Source organism: Sapajus apella, unplaced genomic scaffold, assembly GCF_009761245.1.
Source record: "Sapajus apella isolate SASKATOON/1434 unplaced genomic scaffold, GSC_monkey_1.0 scaffold77, whole genome shotgun sequence".
Taxonomy (NCBI): domain Eukaryota; kingdom Metazoa; phylum Chordata; class Mammalia; order Primates; family Cebidae; genus Sapajus; species Sapajus apella.
Window position 1 is genome coordinate 7,827,982 of NW_022437017.1, and position 20,634 is coordinate 7,848,615.

The 20,634-nt window shown below is 56.3% G+C and overlaps 1 protein-coding gene across 7 annotated transcripts in view; it reads right to left on the reverse strand.

Moving 5' to 3' along the window:
* The window catches only part of NFIC (nuclear factor I C), a 99,300-nt gene that overhangs the window by 12,230 nt on the left and 66,436 nt on the right, over nucleotides 1–20,634 (reverse strand). For all 7 annotated transcript variants that reach the window (XM_032252300.1, XM_032252298.1, XM_032252297.1 and 4 more), the window contains exons 4-7: nucleotides 19,124–19,198; nucleotides 18,399–18,522; nucleotides 17,603–17,727; nucleotides 2,440–2,565 (exon numbers count right to left, since the gene is read on the reverse strand). In XM_032252300.1, coding sequence (XP_032108191.1) covers nucleotides 2,440–2,565; nucleotides 17,603–17,727; nucleotides 18,399–18,522; nucleotides 19,124–19,198 — 450 coding nt within the window. The remainder of the gene's footprint in view (nucleotides 1–2,439; nucleotides 2,566–17,602; nucleotides 17,728–18,398; nucleotides 18,523–19,123; nucleotides 19,199–20,634) is intronic.

Below are 20,634 nucleotides of genomic sequence, written 5' to 3' on the forward strand. Positions count from 1 at the left end.
TAGGGGTGAGCCACCGAGCGTGGCCTTTTTTTTTTTTTTAAGAGATAGAATTTCACTTTGTTACCCATCTGGAGTAGCATGGTCATGGCTCACTGCAGCCTCAACCTCCTGACCTCAGGTGATCCTCCCACCTCAGCCTCGTGAGTAGCGGGGACTGCAGGCGTTTGCCACCACGCCTAGGTAATTTTTTGTATATTTAGTAGAGATGGGGTTTCACCATGTTGTCCAGGCTGGTCTCAAACTCCTGGACTCAAGCAATCCACCTGCCTCGGCCTCCCAAAGTGCTGGGATGACAGGCGCGAGCCTCCGCACCCAGCCTAATGCCAGCACATCAAGAAGCCCCATCCCCATCGGCAGTCACTCCTCACCCCTCCCCCTGCCCTGGCACCCACACATCCCCTCCCTGTCTCTGTGGCTTGGCCTGTCCTGGACATTTCATAGAAATGGGATCACACAGTGTGGCTTTTTGTGTCTGGCGTCTCTCGCTGAGTGGGATGTCCTCAAGGTGTATCTGAGCTGTGGCCTGCGTTAGAGCCTCGCTCCTTTTCACGGCTCAGTCGTAGTCTATTGTGATATCTGCCTTTTCCTTTTTCTAAACAGTTCAGTCCGTGATTTTTAGTATTTTCACTATTTATAGCAGTTACTCCCCTGCCTCTCCAGCCTCTGGCTGGAGAGTAAAGATTTTTGACTTTTGGCCATGTGGTCTCTGCTGTAGTTACTCAGCTCTGCCAAGGCAGGGTGGGAGCTGCCACAGGACATATACAAAGGCGTGCTCGTGGCTGTGTGCCAATAAAACTTTATTCAAAAGAAGAGGAGGCCAGAGGGCTGGTGTTTGCTGCCCCTGGCCGTAATGACTGCTTTGATTTGGGTTTGCCTCTGTGTGTGTGTGACTGTGTCCTTGTAAGGAACTAAATGATTTATCACTAGAACATGAGGTCGTAAGAAGTATTTGAGGCTTCCTGCAATTCACCCCCCTTAATCCCAATGGCAGCCACGGGAGGCGGAGAATTTTTGTTTTGCTTTGTTGAGACGAAGTATTGCTCTGTCTCCCAGGCTGGAGTGCAGTGGCTCGATCTTGGCTCACTGCAGCCTCCGCCTCCCAGGTTCAAGCAATTCTCGTGCCTCAGCCTACTAAGTAGCTGGGATTACAGGCATGTGCCACCACGCCCGGCTAATTTTTGTATTTTAGTAGAGATGAGGTTTCACCACGTGGGTCAGGCTGGTCTCGAACTCCTGACCTCAGGTGATCCACCTGCCTTGGCCTCCCAAAGTGCTGGGATTATAGGCCGGAGCCAACGTGCCCGGCCAAGGTGGAGCTGTCTTATCAGTCCCATTTGGGAGGTGGGGAAAGGGACGGCTACTGTGTGAGTGTCCGGCTCAGCTCCCGACCTGTGGTTACGCCACGTCTACGTCTATCTGTGAGTGTGACCCTATGGCCTGTCTGGGAGTCTCTCTTGCATGACTTTTTCTTCTCTAGAGGGAGGGTCTTGCTGTCACACAGGTTGCATGCAGTGACAAGATCACGGCTCACAAAGGCCTCGAACTCCTGGCCTCAAGCAATCCTCCTGCCTCAGCCTCCCGGGTGGCTGGGACTACAGGTGCATGCCACCACAGCTGGTCTCTCTCAGGTGACTTCGGTGGGGCCCTCTCAGCTCTGGGGATGCGTGAGGCCCTGGCTCCAGTCTGAGCATTGGCCTCACGGTCTGTGAAATGGGGTACCCTGACCCTCAGGGTGCTGGGGAGGCTGCCTGCTGTGTGCTCAGCTGCAGGCTGTGGCCTCATTGGCAATTTCTTCTTTTTTTTTTTTCTTTTTTTGATGAAGTCTTGCTCTGTCTCCCAGGCTGGAGTGCAATGGCACGATCTTGGCTCACTGCAACCTCTGCTTCCTGGGCTCAATCGAATCTCCTGCCTCAGCCTCCCGAGTAGCTGGGATTACAGGCAAATGCCACCACACCTGGCTAATTTTTGTATTTTTAGTAGAGATGGGGTTTCACCATGGTGGCCAAGCTGGTCTCAAACTCCTGACCACAGGTGATCCGCCTTCCTTGGCCTCCCAAAGGGCTGGGATTCCAGGTATGAGCCACCGCACCTGGCCTCACTGGCAGCTTCTGATCCTGTCTATCAGTCAGTGTCTAGGGTTGGAATGCAGGGATTGGACTGAGATGGGGGATGAGGAGAGTGAGGTGAAGGGTAAGCCCCAGGCCGCAGCCTCTCCTTATACAGAGGAGGAAACTGAGGCCCAAAGGGACTGAGAACAACCTCTCGGCAGGGCTGGGACCAGGTCTGGGGCGCTCTCCGGGCACCTCTATGTTTTTTTCCCACCTAGAAATCTACAGCAATGGGACTCATGGTCAGACATCCAGTGGGACTTCCCTGGCTGTGAGAGGCCTGATCGGAGGGCCCTGCCACCCCTCCCCACCGGGGCCCCGTGGCGCTCACCGCTGTGCACGGCGATGACGGGCCGGTGGTGCTGGGTGAAGCTGGAGAGTCGGGGAGAGTCCTGCGGGGACGGGCTGTTGAACGGCGACTTGTCCATCTCTGTCTTCTTCACCGGGGATGAGATGCCTGTGGAGGGGATGGGATGAGAGTGTCACAGACCGGTCCCACCCCAGGAGCCCTGGACTTTCCCCAAAGCCAGCCTCCAAAGGGGCAGGAAGCCCCATCACCCTGCCTCCTCTTCCCCCAGAATCTGGAGGGGGAGAGGCTGCGAGCTCATGACACAGAGGAGCACACGGAGGCTCAGAGCAGAGAAGGGGCTGACCAGGGCGGCGTGGCTGGGGATGGAGAGCCGGGTGCCAGCGCGTGGCCTGGGGCCTCACAGCCCGGCCCTCGCCTACTCTCCTTCCAGAGAAACGGGAAGGCTCAGGGCTCCCCCCATCACCTGGGGGTCACTTGCGCCCTAGGGAAGGCGGCGGGGAGGGCGGCGAGGGTCAGGTCGGAAGCCCAGTTAGACCCTGACCGGCAGAAGGTGCACAGACAAGCTCAGCTCAGCGTTCCCTCGTCCACAAAGGAGGAAGAAGGAACAGAGCCTCCCTGGGGCTGAAGTGAGATGCAGCCACCCTCTGCTGTCACTTGTTGGAATCACTCTGCAGACGGGGGCCTCACTACCTTCCCAGGCTGCCTGGAACACAAACCCCGACAGCTCCCAGCTCCGCCCCTCACACCTTCCTCAGTGAATTAACGAATGAAGAAACAGATGGAGGCCAGGCACGGTGGCTCACGCCTGCAATTCCAGAGCTTTGGGAGGTCGGGGCGGGCAGATCATTTGAGGCCAGGAGTTCAAGACCAGCCCGGCCAACATGGCGAAACCCCGTCTCCACTAAAAATACAAAAATTAGGCGGGCTTGGTAGCAGGTGCCTGCTATCTCAGCTACCTGGGAGGCTGAGGCAGGAGAAACACTTGAGCCTGGGAGGCGGAGGCTGCAGTGAGCCGAGATCGCACTGCTACATTCCAGCCTGGGCGACAGTGTGAAACTCCATCTCAAACACAAAAAAATATTTGGGTAGCCTGTAATCCCAGCACTTTGGGAGGCCGAGGTGGGTGGATCACCTGAGGTCAGGAGTTCAAGACCAGCCTGGTCAACATGATGAAACGCTGTCTCTAATAAAAATACAAAAATTAGCTGGGCGCAGTGGTGCACGCCAGTAATTCCAGCTACTTGGGAGGCTGAGGCAGGGGAATCACTTGAACCCGGGAGGCAGAGGTTGCAGTGGGCAGAGATTGCACCATTACACTCCAGCCTGGGCAACAAGAGAGAAACTGAGACTCTGTCTTAAAAACAAACAAACAGCTGATGGATGGACTCAGGTGGGCTTACCCACTAAACATGGGTTTCCCTCCCCATCCAGACATCCCCCTGGAAGGCTCCTGGGTGTGAAGGAAGCAGCTGGTCTAGGGTTCAAACCCCAGCTGGCCGTGGAGGCTGTGTGACCTGGGTGAGCCGCCACGTCCACCCCTTTTCAAAAAACGGGATTCTGCGAAGCTCTGGAATTTCCGCCCGGTGCAGTGTGGGAATGGCACTTGTGAGGACTGGCCCAGGCTGCCTGGATGGGTGAAGCCCACAACTGTCCCGGATCCTTGGGCATCGGGTATTCTCCGAGGATGCCTTCAGCCCCACTACTCGGAGGAAACGTCAACTGCCCCGCTCAAAGAATGTTACGGCAGGAGCCGCAGCTGCTGCTGTTAGGGGTGAGTGGGGGGATGACAGGGCACCCCTTCACACTTCACCACCGTCTTCAAAATGAAGCGAGAACACAGAGCCCCAGACAGGGCCACTTGGGGTATTTCGAGGAGGCTGGGGTGGAGTCTGGCTCTGCAGCTGAAATGCCTGGGCCTCCCGGGGATGGGTGGTGGCTTTTTTTTCTCTTTTTTATTTTTGAGATGGAGTCTTGCTCTGTCGCCCAGGCTGGAGGGCAGTGGCGCAATCTCAGCTCACCCCGACCTCCGCTTCCCGGGTTCAAGCAATTCTCCTGCCTCAGTCTCCCGAGTAGCTGGGATTACAGGCTCCCACCAATGCATCTAATTTTTCTATTTTTAGTAGAGATGGGGTTTCACCATCTTGGCCAGGCTGGTCTCCAACGCCTGACGTCGCGATCCACCATGCTTAGTCCTTTTTTTTTTTGGTTTTTTTGGTTTGTGCCACCGGGCCCGGCCCCTTTTTTTTTTTTTTTTTTGAGTCTCAATTTGTGGCCCAGGCTGGAGTACTGTGGCGTGATCTCGGCTCACTGCAACCTCCTTCTCCCAGGTAGCTGGGATTATAGGCACCCACCGGCCCGGCTAATTTTTGTATTTTTAGTAGAGACGGGTTTCACCATGCTGGCTGAGCTGGTCTAGAACTCCTGGCCTCAAGTGATCCACCTACCTCCGCCTCCCAAAGCGTTGGGGTTACAGGCGTGAGCGACTGCACCTGGCCAATTTATGTGTCGCCAGGCTGGGGGGCAGAGGCACGATCATGGCTTACTGCAGCCTCAACCTCCAGGGCTTAAGTGATGTTCCCACCTCAGCCTCCCAGATAGGTAAGTGAGATCACAAGCATGCACCATAAGGCCCAGGCAATTTTTTTTTTTTTTTTTAGAGATGGGGTCTTGCTATGTTGCCTAGGCTGGTCTCAAACTCCTGGGCTCAAGGGATCCTCCTAGCTTGGTCTCTCAAAGTGCTGGGATTACAGGCGTGAGCCACAGCACCTGGCCCCAGGGAAGCTTTTTCAAGTAAAGACTAAGGATCACATCTTGCCTGGACAATGCTGCGTCCTGGGCCCTACCAGATCCCTAGGAATGGAATCTCAGGGTGGTGTGCCCTGGAGAGCCACGTTTTTAGGAATGATTCTTAAGTTCCTTGTAAGGTAAAACATGGACTGAGACCATCCAAACAAGGTGGTAATTTAGCTTCCCTCTGACCTGGCCCTTGGAGCACCTTCCCTCCAGGCTGTCTCAGATTAGCCCTGTGGACACTAGGGCCGGATCGTTCTCTGGGGTGAGGCCCTCCTGGGCACTGCAGGGTGCGAAGCAGCGTCCCTGCCTCCACCCACTCCATGCCAGGGGCACCGCCAGTTATGACAACCACAGATGTCTCCAGACATCACCAAAAGTACCCTGGGGCAGAATCACCCCTGGGTGAGACCCCCTGGGTTAGGGGATTCCACAGACCCTCCAGGAGACCGTATCCCATGATCCTCTGCCCTACTGAGGCCCCAGGAGCCTGCACACATTGAAATCCAAACCCCGAGTGGGAGGGAGAGAGGAGGAGAGTCCCAGGAGCTGGGCCCCCTGGTTTCCACTGTCCGCCCCATTGGGAGCTTCCAAATAATTCATTCAGGATTTCTCAGTCTCAACACCGCTCATGCGGGGGGCCAGATCAGCCTCTGTCGGGAGCTGTCCTGGGCACTGCAGGGTGCTGAGCAGCATCCCTGGCCTCCTCCCACCCCATGCCAGGAGTACCCCTCAGTGGTGACAACCAGGGATGTCCCCACATGTCACCTGGTGTCCCTATGCCTTGGGTTCCCTGCCAATGGTTCCACAGGCACCTGCAGGCATCTTGAGGCACCCCCCTTGCCAGCCTGTCCCCACCACCTCTGTCCTCCCAGCATTGCTGCGTCCTTCCCCAAATGGGGCCACCACGCAGGGAACTTCCATTCTCTCTGATGGCTGCAGCCCAGGGGGAACCCAGATCCTGGACCCAGCCACGGGGGGTGTGTAGCTCCTCCTCTGCTTTTTGGTTCCGGAACCAGCTGTCCCCATGACCCTGCACACATCATGCTGTGTGGGAGCAAAGGTGTCGCCGGGACACATCCCAGAAGCGGGTCAGCAGGGCCGAGGCCCCGGGAACACCCGGCTCTGGAGGGGACTGGCACCCAGGACACCCACACAGGGGCCAGGAAGGGTGACGCCTCCACTCATGCCTGGCCTGTGAACACTCACGGGGGAACACTCGTAAGCCCGGGCATGGAGGCTGAGCCGACCAGAGTGGCCCCACTACCTGGAGGGATGCCAAGAAGTCTGTGGCCAAGCTGGGCCCCAGCAGCCAGGCCTGGGAGTTTTCCAAGGCAGGAGAATGTGGGAGGACTGTGGGTGGCCTGGAGCCAGGGAGGCCAGGCTGGTCCTGCCGGCACGTGTATGTGTGTGTGTGTATACACCTGTGCACGTGTGTGTATGTCTGGGCACATGTCTACATGAGTGTGCGCATGTATGCATGCCTATATGTGCGCATGAATACATGCACATGTGCATGTCTGTGTGTATGCCTGCACACGTGTGCATGTGCACAGCTGCATGCATGCATGCCTGTACACGTGTGTATGCCTGTGAGTGTATGTGCATGTGAGCACGCCGGTGCACTGTGTGCATGCAAGCATGTGTGTATGCCTGCACAGGCATGTTTATACTTATGCATGTGTGCACGTCTGTGCATGTGTCTACGTATGTGTGCGCATGCGTGCGTGTGCATGTGAATACATGGATGCATGTGTATGCCGGCACGTGCATGTTCATGTCTGTGTATCTGTGCATGCTTGTGTGTGCACGTGTGCAAGCATGCATGCGTTTATGTGTGTGCATGCCTGTGCACGTGTGTGGATGTGTGTGAGATTATGCACATGTGTGCGCGTGCGTGGAGGGCTGGCAGCTCCCTGCAGGCGCAGGGCCATGGCGGGAATGAGGTTAGGGGCTGTCAGACGCTCACTTAGGAGGATTTCCTAGAACAGCTTGTTCTGGATGGAAATAGTCTGCCCCAGACTCCACCCCCCGCCACCACATCCCTGCAGACACCACTAGCGCTTCCTGAGATGGGGCCTGCGGGAGCCAGGGCAGGGCAGGAGGGAGGGGGGTGCAGCCCAGGCACCAAGAGAATGAACAAGTGTGCATGTTCCCGGCAGGCTCTGACTCCGCGCCCCGCCTCCACGCATCCTCCATGTGTTCAGCAAGCATGCCGGGGACCCCCGTGGGGCCCCGCCGTCTGATGCACGCGATGCCCGCCAGTCCCCGTCCCGGCACACACCTCCCTGCTCAGCAGTGGGCCTGTGCGTCCCCCGTCCATCTCAGTGGTCATCTTTCTACTGAGGGGACACGTGGACGTATCCACACGCCTCCCCGCATCCTGCACGGCCTCGGCCTTGTCTCAGAATAGCGACTCCAAGGAGCACGCAGGCCTGCGGCCATCCGAGCTTCTTCCTGTCTGTTTAACAAACACGCCCAACTGACCTCCTCTCTGTATTTAACAAAAGGCCCGCATCACCCAGCCGTCTGCTCAACAAACAAGCCCATCTCCCACTGAAAATGCCCACTCCCCCGGGGACCAAGTCTCACTCATGCTGGGTCTCCAGGGTCCAGGGTCAGGAGGGGGCCCCACACAGGGCATGTGGAGTGGACAGAGGCACCAATGCAGGGCAGGGACCTGCCCGGGACGGCAGTGACCACTAGGCGTTGACAGTGCACTAAGGTCTCCTCTGGGTCCTGCGGACATTTGGGACTGGATCGTTCTCTGGAGTGGGGCCATCCTGGGCACTGCAGGGTGCTGAGTGGCATCCCTGGCCTCCACCCATTCCATGCCAGGAGCACCCTGCAGTCACGACAACCACAAATGTCCCCAAATGTCACCCAGTGTCCCCTGGGGGCAGGATCAGCCCTAGGTAGAACCCCCTGGCTTAGAGGCTTCCACAGACCCCCAAGAGACTCTGTGTCCCATGATCCTCTGCCCTGCTGAGGTCCCAGGAGGCTGCACACATTGAAATCCCACCCTGAGTGGGAAGGAGAGAAGAGGTAAATCCCAGGAGTTAAGAGTCCCCCGGTTTATACCGCCTGCCCCACCGGGAGTTTATTCTGGTGTCTGGTGTGAGCAGGGGACAGGCTTAATTTTTCTGTTGTTTTTTGAGACAGGGTCTTGCTCTGTTGCCAAGGCTGGAGTGCAGTGGTGCAGTCACAGCTCACTGCAGCTTTGGTCTCCTGGGCTCAAGCGATCCTTCTGCCTCGGCCTCCCAGAGTGCTGGGATTAAAAGCGTGACCCGCCACACCCAGCCTCAATTTTTTTCCATGCAATTACCACATAATAAACACAGGTTTCTCAGCTTCAGCACTGGAGACACTGGGGCTGCCTTGTTCTTTGGAGCGGGGTGGTCCTGGGCACTGCACGGTGCTGAGCAGTGTCCCTGGCCTTCACCCACTCCATGTCAAGAGCACCCCCAGTTGTGACAACCACAGATGTCCCCAGACACTGCCCAGTGTCCCTGGGGGTATGGCAGCGTCGCCCCGGGTGAGGACCGTCTGTGAAGGCACAAGCCTCCTCGTGCACTGTGGTCCTCACAGCTGCCTCGTGAAGAGCTTACAGGAGCTGTGCCTATTTCACAGAAGCTGGATGGGGGCAGACACTCGCCTAAGGCCATGGAGCGAAGAGGGGGCGTGGGGATGGAGCTGGAACCTAACTGTCCCTCCCCAGGCCACCCTCCACTAGCCTCCACCCTGGGGTAGAAAAAGGGATGGGCAGGCCAGGCTCGGTGGCTCACGCCTGTCATCCCTGCACTGTGGGAGGCCGAGGTGGGAGGATCCCTTGAGGTCAGGAGTCTGAGACCAGCCTGGCCACCATGGTGAAACTCCACCTCTCCTAAAAACACAAAAATTAGCCAGGGTTGGTGGTGGGCACCTGTAATCTCAGTCCCAGCTACTTGGGAGGCTGGGGTGGGAGAATGGCTTGAACCTGGAAGGCGGAGGCTGCAGTTAGCTGAGATTGTGCCATTGTACTCCAGCCTGGGCAAGAGGGCCAGGCTCTGACTCAAAAAAAAAAAAAAAGGCTGGGGGAAGCCCTGGTGACAGAGGAGAGCGTGAACGGGGGTTGCCTGCCCCGCCCTGTGTAATGACTGGCCGAGGATGGTGCCTGTGTCGCCTTTGACGGGGGTCACACAAGCAGCAGAAGCAAAGCACAGCGGGGCTGCTGGCGGGCGCCTTCCTCCACCCCACACAGCTGGGTAAGCCGGGAGGCCCCGCAAGGAGGCGGCCAGGAGAAAGGGCACGCCTGGCCCAGGCCCCAAGCGGACAGAGCCTAGAGGCTAGAATGTAGGGCCTGGAGGCGTGGAGTGGGGGGTCTTGCCTGGCATGGGGCTGGCAAGATCCCCCCAGGCCTCTGTGAGGGTCAGGGTGGGGGGACCCGCTGAGCGCTGCCCGGGAGAAAAGGCCCCCAGGCCGCCAGAGCAAGGGAGAGCTGCTCTAATCAGCTTAACCCCCTTAATGAGCGGCTAATTGGGGGCTGTCTAGACAGGAAGCTGGAAAGGCCTAGGAGGAGGAAGAGGAGGGGGAAGGAGGGGGGAGGGGGAGGGGGAGGAAGAAGAGGAGGACAGGAGGGAGAATTCCAGGGCAGCGGCCATGGCCAAGGGCACCTCCGGGAGAGACCCTGCCTGCCTGGGGTCCTGTTTTGTGTCCCCCCCTCTGTGGAGACACCTGGCTTGACACAGGCTTGCAGCCTGCAATTATAAGCCTGGCCCTTCCGTGCCCCCGGCCCCTCTGACCCTCCCTTGGTCCAGCCATGGGGGTAAGTCTGGGCCCCACTGGGAACCTCAGGGACCCCACTCCAGCCCAGGTGCCAGGCCTGTTCCCAGGAGTCCCCCTTGGGACTTCAGTGGCTGTGAAATGTTTCTCGACGCCGGCCACGGCCATGGGGAGGGACCCAGGAAGCATCGGACATAAGCTCTGGGCTCTGCCCCTTCCTGGCTGTGGGTCCTCTGGGCCTCAGTTTCCCCACCCATCAACTGATGGCCAGGGGCAGGCCTGATCTCATGGAGCGTTACGGGGGAGGGGAAATAACCTGGCTTAGGACATCGCAGAGGCCCCATAAAACAAAGACAGCGAGGTGCCCTGAGTGGGGTCCCCGGGAACGGCCACGTGGTTCTGTGCCCATGTGCCCCCGCCTGTCGCTGGGGTGACCTGGAGCAGGTGACGTCGCCTCTCTGAGCCTCAGGGTTTCCCTCTGCAAAATGAGGCGACTGCCAGTCACCTCTGCAGGGCTGTCTGGGACAAAAATGTTGGGAAGGGCATGAGAGAGAGAAAAAGCGGCCAGCCGGGGGTGGTGGCTCACGCCTGTTATCCCAGCACTTTGGGAGGCCGAGGTGGGCAGATCACCTGAGGTCAGGAGTTCAAGTCCAGCCTGGCCAACATGGTCAAACCCCATCTTTACTAAAAATACAAAAATTAAGGCCGGGCGCGGTGGCTCAAGCCTGTAATCCCAGCACTTTGGGAGGCCGAGATGGGTGGATCACGAGGTCAAGAGATCGAGACCATCCTGGTCAACATGGTGAAACCCCGTCTCTACTAAAAATACAAAAAAAAAAAAAATTAGCTGGGCATGGTGGCGCGTGCCTGTAATCCCAGCTACTCAGGAGGCTGAGGCAGGAGAATTGCCTGAACCCAGGAGGCGGAGGTTGCGGTGAGCCGAGATCGAACCATTGCATTCCGCCCTGGCAAAAAAACGGAAACTCCTTCCTAAAAAAAAAAAAAAAAAAATTAGCCAGGCATGGTGGTGGGCGCTTGTAATGCCAGCTACTCGGGAGGCTGAGGCAGGAGAATCGCTTGAACCCGGAAGGCGGAGGTTGCATCGAGTTGAGATCACGCCACTGCACTCCAGCCTGGGTGACAGGGACAGACTCCGCCTCAAAAAAAAAAAAAAAAAAAAAAAAAGAGAAAGAAAAAAAAAAACCAACCAAGAGGGGCCCAGACCAGGGGTCACACACTTTCTCCCCCTCCCTTCAGGCTATATATAGGGAGATTCTGTTCTCAAGAGACATTTGGCCATGTCTGGGGACATTTGTGGTTCTCACCACTGGGGGGTGCTCCTGACGCAGAGTGGGCAGAGGCCGCCCCACCCCAGAGGACGATCTGGCCCGAACGTCCACCGTGCAACTCCCAAAACAGCGGCTCTCTCTGCTGGGAATGCGCTCCCATCATTTTCCCTGCGGATAAATCCACTTAAATTCTCCGGCCTGCAGCTTAGCCATGAATTAATAATAAACCCAGCTCTCACGCCCCGACTGCACGCTTTACGTCCTGCCCTGGGCTACGGGTGTGAAAATTCTTCCATTGTTTTCTCTCCACTGGGATGCTGAGCCAGAGTTTTTTGAGTTGGAGTTTCGCTTTTGTTGCCCAGAATGGAGTGCAGTGGCGTGACCTTGGCTCACTGCAACCTCCGCCTCCGGGGTTCAAGTGATTCTCCTGCCTCAGCCCCCCGAGTAGCTGGGATTACAGGCATGCACCATAATGCCCAGCTAATTTTGTATTTTTAGTAGAGACAGGGTTTTACCATGGTGGCCTGGCTGGTCTGAAACTCCTGACCTCAGGTGACCTGCCTGGCTTGGCCTCCCAAAGGGCTGGGATTACAGGTGAGCCTTTTTTTTTTTTTTTTTTTTTTTTTTGGAGACTGTCTTTCTCTGTTGGCCCCATGGAGTGCAGTGGTGTGATCATAGCTCACTGCAGCCTTGACCTCCTTGCTCAAGCGATCCTCCCACCTCAGCCCCTTGAGTAGCTGGGACTACAAGTGTGCACCACTATGTCATGTTAATTGTTATTATGATTATTTTTTGAGATGGAGTCTTGCTCTGTTGCCCAGGCTGGAGTGCAGTGGCATGATCTAGGCTCATCACAACCTCCACCTCCCGGGCAAGCCATTCTCCTGTCTCAGCCTCCAGAGTAGCTGGGACTACAGGCGTGAGCCACTACGCTCGGTTAGTTTTTGTATATGTATTTTTTAGTAGAGACAGGGTTTCACTATGTTGGCCAGGCTGGTCTAGAACTCCTGATCTTGTGATCCGTCTGCCTCGGCCTCCCAAAGTGCTGGGATGGCAGGCATGAGCCACCGTGACCAGTCTTTTTTTTTTTTTTTTTTTTAGAGGGGGAGTCTGGCTCTGTTGCCAGGCTGGAGTACAGTGGCACGATCTCAGCTCACTACAGCCTCCACCTCCTGGGTTCAAATGATTCTCCTGCCTCAGCCTCCTGAGTAGCTGGGACTATAAGCGTCTACTTCCACGCCAAGCTAATTTTTGTGTTTTTAGTAGAGACGGGGTTTCACCACATTGGCCTCAAACTCCTGACCTTGTTTTCCGCCCACCTCGGCCTCCCAAGGTGCCGGGATTACAGGCCTGAGCCACTGCACCTAGCCTTTTTAAAATACAGATGGGGTCTTGCCACGTTGCTAGGATTACAGGTGTAATCCACTGCGCCCGGCCAGTAACCCGATCCTACAGGAGAGGAAACTGAGGGCCACAAAGGCTAAGGAAGCTGCCAAAAGTCACGCAGCTGGAGATGCAGAGAAGCCAGTCGCCCAAGCTCCTCACTGCCGTGTCACCCTGATGCTCCTCCTCCAGGAAGTCCTCCCTTTTCTTCCAGGCTGTATCAGGGTCCTCCTGTGCCCCCTCCCCTCTGGGGTGTAGTGACCTGGATAAGCACCCATCTCGCTCACTAGGCTGTTAGCCCCTGAAAGGTAGGGACAGGAGTAGGTTGGATCATCTCTGTGTCCCCAGGGCCCCGGGCAGAGCCAGCACACAGTAGGGCTTCACAATGAGGATAAAACCCTCAGGAGGGAGTGAGTTTGCCATCACCTGAGGTAATCAAGTGGAAGCTGCAGGAGTACAGACCTCTGACATCCCTGGCCAGCTGTGATCCCCGATCACACAGCAGAGGCTGGTGGGGGCTTCCTCTTTGTCCTCCCCCACTGCTACCACCTGTCTCTCCAGCGGAAGGGGATGCCAGGGGGGCAGCCGGGCAGAAAAGTCAGACCGAGCTCCAGAGACTCTAACATTTCTTCTCTCTTAAAACGTTTTGAGTTTCCTCAGTTGAATGCTAGATTCTTTATTTTCAGCCTTTCTCCTCTCCTAAAGAATAGACCTGAAGTTACAAGTTGCCCTCTCAGGGCTGCTCTGGCTCATCACCGAGGAGGTCTTTCACTGTAATTAGTGTGCAGTTTACATTCCGACGGTCTCGTCAGTTACACAGTTAATGAGGAGTGACCGCCAGCGCGCGGTGGCTGATGCAAGTAATCCCAGCACTTTGGGAGATGACTTGAGGTCAGAAGTTCAAGACCAGCCTGGCCAAAAGGGTCTCTACTAAAAATACAAAAATTAGCCAGGTGTGGTGGAGGGCGCCTGTAGCCCCAGCTACTCGAGAGGCTGAGTCAGGAGAATCGCTTGAACCCGGGAGGTGGAGGTTGCAGTGAGCTGAGATTGCACCATTGCACTCCAGCCTGGAATGAGAGGGAAACTCTGCCTCAAAAAAAAAAAAAAAAAAAAAAAAAGAGAGAAGTGACCTTTTTTTGTTTGAGAGAAGGTCTCAAAAGACCTTGGTGCCACCAAGGTCAGTGGTGCCATCTCTCAAAATAAGTGAGACTCCATCCCAAAACAGAAACAGCAAACAGACAAACAAAAAGAACCTAATAATGAGACAGGTCCCGTGAGAGAGGGAGGCTCTGGGGGCCCACACTGCAGAAGGGAGGAGCCTGAGCACCTGAAATGTCACCACCAGACGCATCCGAGCGCGCCGGAAGGAGACGGGAATGATATAAAGACATGAACAACAAGGACCTCTCCCGTTTCCCCGGCAAGTCGCGTATCCCAGATGGTGGCTTCATGCACGTTCTACTTCTTCCCCCCCCCAGAGCTCCCAAAAGAACAATTACTATTCACATCACCCCCCTTCACTGTGGAAATGAAGAAACTGAGGCTTAGAGAAACCAAATTATGTGCCCAAGGTTACACAGCTAGGCACGGGCACAGTGGGGATCTGAACACAGGTCTCTCCAATGCCTGAATCTGACCTCTGACTCCTAATGTTATGCTCTGTCTCAAAAATCCTACAGGTGGCCGGGCGCGGTGGCTCACACCTGTCATCCCTGCACTTTGGGAGGCTGAGGCGGGCAGATCACCTGAAGTCAGGAGTTCAAGACTAGCCTGGCCAACATGGTGAAACCCTGTCTCTACTAAAAATACAGATTAGCTAGGCGTGGTGGTGGGCGCCTGGAATCCCAGCTACTCAGGAGGCTGAGGCAGGGGAGTCACTTGAACCCGGGAGGTAGAGTTCGCGTCACACCCTACTCCAGCCTGGGTGACAGAGCAAGACTCCATCTTAAAAAACAAAACAAAACAAGAGGGGCCAGGCGTGGCGGCTCACACTCGGAATCCCAGCACTTTGGGAGGCCGAGGTGGGGGGATGGCTAGAACTCAGGAGTTCAAGACCAGTTTAGGCTACATAGGGAGACACCATTTCTACCAAAAAATTAAAAAAAAAGGAATGGGGTGTGGGGATATGCGCCTGTAGTCTCAGATGCTCGGGAGGCTGAGGCAGGAGGATCACGTGAGCCTGGGAGGTCGAGGCTGCAATGAGCTGTGACTGCACCACTGCACTCAGCCTGAATGATAGAGCAAGAGCCTGCCTCAAAAATAAAAATACAAATAAAGTAGGCCCTGAGGGTACGGGGAGGAGAGAGTGGAAGGAGACCAAACACATCTGGTTGGGTGCGATGGCTCACACACGCAATCCCAGAACTTTAGGAGGCTGGGGCAGGAGGACCACCACCTGAGCCCAGGAGTCTGAGACCAGCCTGCACAACGTAGTGCGACCTCATCTCTATTTAAAAAAAAAAAAAAAAAGGAAAAGAAAAAATGAGCCAGGCATGATGACGTTTACCTGTAGTCCCCAATAGTCAGGAGATGCAGGTGGGGGGATCACTTAAACCCAAGCAGTTGAGGCTGTAGTGAGCCATGATTGTGCTATGAAACTCCAGCCCTGGGGAGAGTGAGACCTTCTAACAAAAAAAATAAAAAATAAAAATAAAAAAGGAAAAAGAAAGAAAACAGGCTGGGTGTGGTGGCTCACATCTATAATCCCGGCACTTTGGGAGGCTGAGGCGGGTGGACCACCTGAGGTTGGCAGTCCGACGCCAGCGTGGCCAACATGGAGAAATCCCGTCTCTACTGAAAATACTGAGTTAGCTGGGCGTGGTGGCGCCCGCCTGTAGTCCCAGCTACTCAGGAGGCTGAGGCAGGAGAATTGCTTGAACCCAGGAGGCACAGGTTGCAGCGAGTCGAGATCACGCCAGTGCACTCCAGCCTGGGCAAAGAAGCGAGACTCTGTCTCAACAAAAAAAAAGGAAAAAGAAAGAAAATAAATTTCGACGCTTATTGTGTGCCTGTGTGTTATGTGCCAGGCCTGTTTTACGGACATGATTAATTCACTTAATCCCCATGACAACCCCAGGCGAGCGAAACGGTACTGCAGGTACTCACACCCCCATTTTACAGATAAGGAAACTGAGGCTCAGAGAGCTGGAGTCATTAGGAAGCTGAGCTATGGACCTAGGCAGGTGGACCACTGACCCCACGCATGGATCCACTCCTGGGCCCCTGTACAATAAAGCACCACGCAGAGCAATGCTTGTAAAATTCAGGGGCACAAAGTCCGCTGAGAATCTGAGGGATGGATGTCAGGGACACCCCCTCCAGCATCACACACGCCCACAGGGCATTTCGCACAGTCTCCTGAAAGTCACGGGTGCCAGCCGGCCAGAGAGCAGGACTTTAGAGGGAAAGGAATTCTTTAGATGAAAACTGCAGTGGAGACAGGGACCCCAAATAAGGGAAATCTTTGGAGAAAGCCCTTGGGGAGACAGGAAATAAACACAACCTCAAGGAGCTGGCGTTCAATGGAAAAAACACCCTGTGGAGCTGCCGATCCTAAGGAATAGGAACCCTGTAAGAAAGACGCCCTAGGCGGGGGCAGTGGCTCATGCCTGTGATCCCAGCACTTTGGGAGGCTGAGGCAGGCGGATCACCTGAGGTCAGGAGTTCGAGACCAGCCTGGCCAACATGGTGAAACCGCGTCTCTACTAAAAATACAAAACTTAGCGAGGCATCGTGGTGGTGTGTGCCTGTAGCCCCAGCTACTTGGGAGGCTGAGGCAGGAGAATCGCTTGAACCTGGGAAGCAGAGGTTGCAGTAAGCCGAGGTCGCACCACTGCACTCCAGCCTGGGCAACAGAGTGAGACTCCGTCTCAAACAAAACAAACAAACAAAAAAATAATGACACCCAAGGAGAACCCTTCTGAAGACAGAAAGGATAAAATCTCCCTGGAAAAGGACGCCATGGGAATGGAGACCTTACAGACAAGCGATGGGTTTCCTACAGAACCAGAATCACACGGAAGAAGGTCCCATGGAGACGTGAACCTGGTTTAAAAACAACAACAAGGCCGGGCGCGGTGGCTCCCGCCTCTAATCCCAGCACTTTGGGAGGCCGAGGTGGGTGGATCACAAGGTCAGGAGTTCAAGACCAGCCTGGCCAAAATGTTGAAACCCCGTCTCTACTAAAAATACAAAAATCAGCTGGGCGCGGTGGCACGTGCCTGTAATCCCAGCTACTCAGGAGGCTGATGCAGGAGAATCGTTTGAACCTGGGAGGCGGAGGTGGCAGTGAGCCGAGATCGTGCCATTGCACTCCAGCCTGGGTGACAGAGCGAGACTCCGTCTCAAAAAAAAAAAAAAAGAACCAGATAGACAAAACAACAACAAGCCGGGCGCGGTGGCTCACGCCTGTAATCCCAGCACTTTGGGAGGCTGAGGCGGGTGGATCACCTGAGGTCGGGAGTTCAAGACCAGCCTGACCAACATGGTGAAACCCTGTCTTAAATAAAAAATTAAAAAAAAAAAAAGGAACTTCAAGAACGACCCCAGTGAGAAGGAATCCAGCAACTCAGGACCTTCTAGTGGGAAGAGGACAAACAGGAACCCTAGAGACGAGGGATTCCGTGGCAGATCCCAGGAGGCGGCACCCTGTTGATCAGAGTCACTACTGAGTCAATTCTGCAGCTCGTGGACCCTACAGCTGGAAGCAGGAAAGTCAGGCAGGGGACGGTCCCTGCCTGCCCTCCCCGGCCCTAGCGGAACCAAAGAGATCCAAGAACGCGAGCCCGGGGACCGTACTTCCAGCCACGCGCAGCACGGCGCAACTACAATTCCCAGGAGGCCCCGCAGCTCCAGGCTGGCTTCCCGCCCCGCGGCGCCCGCGCAGTGGCTGCCGGAAGACGTAGTTCCCGCCAGGGGAACTCCGACCGGAAGGCCGGCCCCGACCCTGCCGCCAGCCCTACCTCCTTCCATATCCTCCGTCCAGTTGCGGCTGCTACTCGTGGGCGAGCTGGGCGAAGTGTAGTAATCGCCACCGGGGCTCGTGTCCACGTCTTCCTCCATCGAGCCCGATTTGTGCCTCTTGCTCCTTACGGGCGAGGGAGGGGGAAACACTAGTTACCAGAGAGAAGCAAGGGCGGGGGGCGCGGCGGCGGGCTTTGCTACTTCCGATCCCTAAGTGGGCGGGGCGAGCAAGTGGTCTCGCGATACATCTCGGGAGCCGCGGGAGTTCAGCCTGTTCCCAAGGAAAGCTTGTTCTGACCTGTCCATTGCTTAGATGGGACACCCGGACTAGAGGCAGGGAGGGACTCAGCAGCAGCTGGATACCAAGCCGGCAGGGTGGAGACCAAAACCCAGGCAGCCTGGTCAATCCCCTGGCCACCTGCAGTCCTCAGAACTACCTGTTAGGGGTATGATCCCATTTTATGGATGGGGAAACTGAGGCACACACAATGTGACCCACTCGAGGTCACACAGCATATCTCAGCAAGAACCTGTGTCTGCATTCTCCGGGAGGAGTCCTAAGGGCTGGCTGAACGAGTAGGACTTGAGGCTGGGGGAGCCCACAGTGGGCTGTCAGATCTAGAGGAAGAGGCACTTGAGGCTGGCTGGGTTTTGAAGGATGAGTAGGAGTTTCTCAGGCCAGGTGAATCGTGAAAAGAGGTATTCCAGGGAGAGGAATGAGTCAGCTGGGGCCAGAGGGGATGGGTCGATGAGTGGGGTCACGAAATGCGCAGAGGTGGGGACTTGGATACTTACCCGCTGGAGGAGGTGCTGGGTAGCGTTCTTCTCATGCCAGTGCTGGCTGGGTTCAGGTCGTATGCCAGGTGTCCCTGCAGCTCCCCCAGGGAGAAGTTGGGTCCTGTTCCAGTCACCACAGGTGCTGCAGAGGGTGACAGAAGAGAGTGAGGCAGGAAGCAGGGCCCAGTGCTGTGGTTTGCCCTAGAGAGGCAGGGTAAGCCATTGCGTCCAGTTCAAGGGGGGAATCCCTTCCCATATTGGCCTGGTCCCTAAGGTGGCTGAAACCAGCTTTATTCCATGGATCACAGGACCAAGGCCATGGGGAGAGGCCAAGAGCACACCGTGAGGTCGGCTTTGTGGATCTGGATGGGCAGGGTGTCAGTGAGGGCTAAAGGACAGTGCCCGGAACTCGCTGGGATGGGATTCAGATGGTGTCTACTGGAATGTGCTGGGTCCCCAGCAGGTCGGCAGGGAGGGCAAGGGGACAGGAGGAGTGGGGTCCTCCGGGGTCCCCTAGGATGGGACAGTGGAAGCAGAATTTTCCTTAGCTGCCATCCAGCATCTGGATTCTGATTCCTGGGGAGGAGGGAAGGGCCTGGCCACCTCCCTTTCTAGGAACCTTGGCTGGGTGACACGGGCGTCTGGGGAGGACAAGAAGTAGGGTGAGGGGGGTGGGCTCCTCCTTCCTCCCTGCGGCCCCTCCCCTCTCCAGGACCCAGCTCCGGGCTGATGGGAACACTCACTCCGGGACACCTGGATGAGCTCGCTGACGCTGAACACGCCGGAGGTGACAAAGCTCTCCTGGAAGTCGGTCGTGTCTGGAACAGGAAGACAGCGGAGTCAGTGGGCTGAGCTGGGCCTGTCCCCATTCCCCACGCTCCAGGGCTGCCTGGACCCCTGTGCTGGCCCGAGCCTGGGCGTTCACCCTGTCTACCCCCTGCAGTGGGGGAATAACAGGTCCAGTCTGACGGTGGAGGCCCCGTGGAGGGTCCTTGTCCAGCGTGGGCCTTCACCTGGGGTCCCCCACGCTGTGGAATGCTGCATTCAAGTGGACAGCAGGCTGGGCGCCATGGCTTATGGCTGTAATCCCATCGCTGTGGAGGCCGAGGCGGGATGATCCCTTGAGTTCAGGAGTTCAAGACCAGCCTGGGCAACACAGTGAGAGCCCGTCTCTACAAACAGTGTTAGCATTAGCCAGATGTCACGGTGCATGCCTGTCGTCCCAGCTACTCAGGAGGCTGAGGCGGGAGGATGACTTCAGACTGGGAGGTGGAGGACGCAATGTATCATTGTGCCATTGCACTCCAGCCTGAGAAACAAAGCCAGGCCCTGTCTCTTAAAAAAAATGAGTGGAGAGGCCGGACACGGTGGCTCACGCCTGTAATCCCAGCACTTTGGGAGGCCGAGGCGCGTGGATCACGAAGTCAAGTTACTGAGACTTTCCTGGCCAACGTGGTGAAACCCCATCTCTATTAAAAATACAAAAAGTAGCCAGGCGTGGTGGTGCGTGCCTGTAATCCCAGCTACTTGGGAGTCTGAGGCAGGAGAATGGCTTGAACCCAGGAGGCGGAGGTTGCAGTGAGCCGAGATCGCGCCACTGCACTCCAGCCTGGGTGACAGAGTGAGACTCTGTCTCAAAAAAAAAAAACAAGAAAAAGTGGAGAGCGCAGACCTGGGCTCACGTCGGCCCCCATCACCCGCCTTGGTGTGTGGTCATGGCAGGTCACTTTCCCTCGTTCAGCCTCCCAAGTTTTCCTAATCGCAAACGTGGAAACCATCAAAGCCATCATCTTGGCTGTGGTGACATCTGCATCAGACAGCCTGGGAGGGGCGGCTGGCTTGCTTTGCACACTGTCACCCTTCGAGATACCCCGGCTTCCTGTTCTCCCTCCAGACGGAGGTCCATGTGGGCAGCGATGCCCGTCTGCTGCAGTCTGCAGTGTCCTGTGTGCCTAGACCAGGGCTGGGCACCCAGCAATGGGTCGGTTAAAATGGGGGGTCAAATAGGGGGTCTGCAAGCCGCAGTTACAACCCCCAGTGTTCCCAGCACTGCTCCTGCCCAATGTCAAAGGAAGGGGGACTGTCCTCTCTTAACTGGAATGGTTTGGACCCGTTTCATGGGTTTGGAAACCAAAGTTGTCCCCAAGAGGCCGGGAGCCTTGGCCAACCTCAGACGGCTTGGGGACAGCCCTGTCCTGCCCTCAGAGGCCTTTGCAGGAGGGATTCATTGACTCAATAGGCATTCACTAAGCAT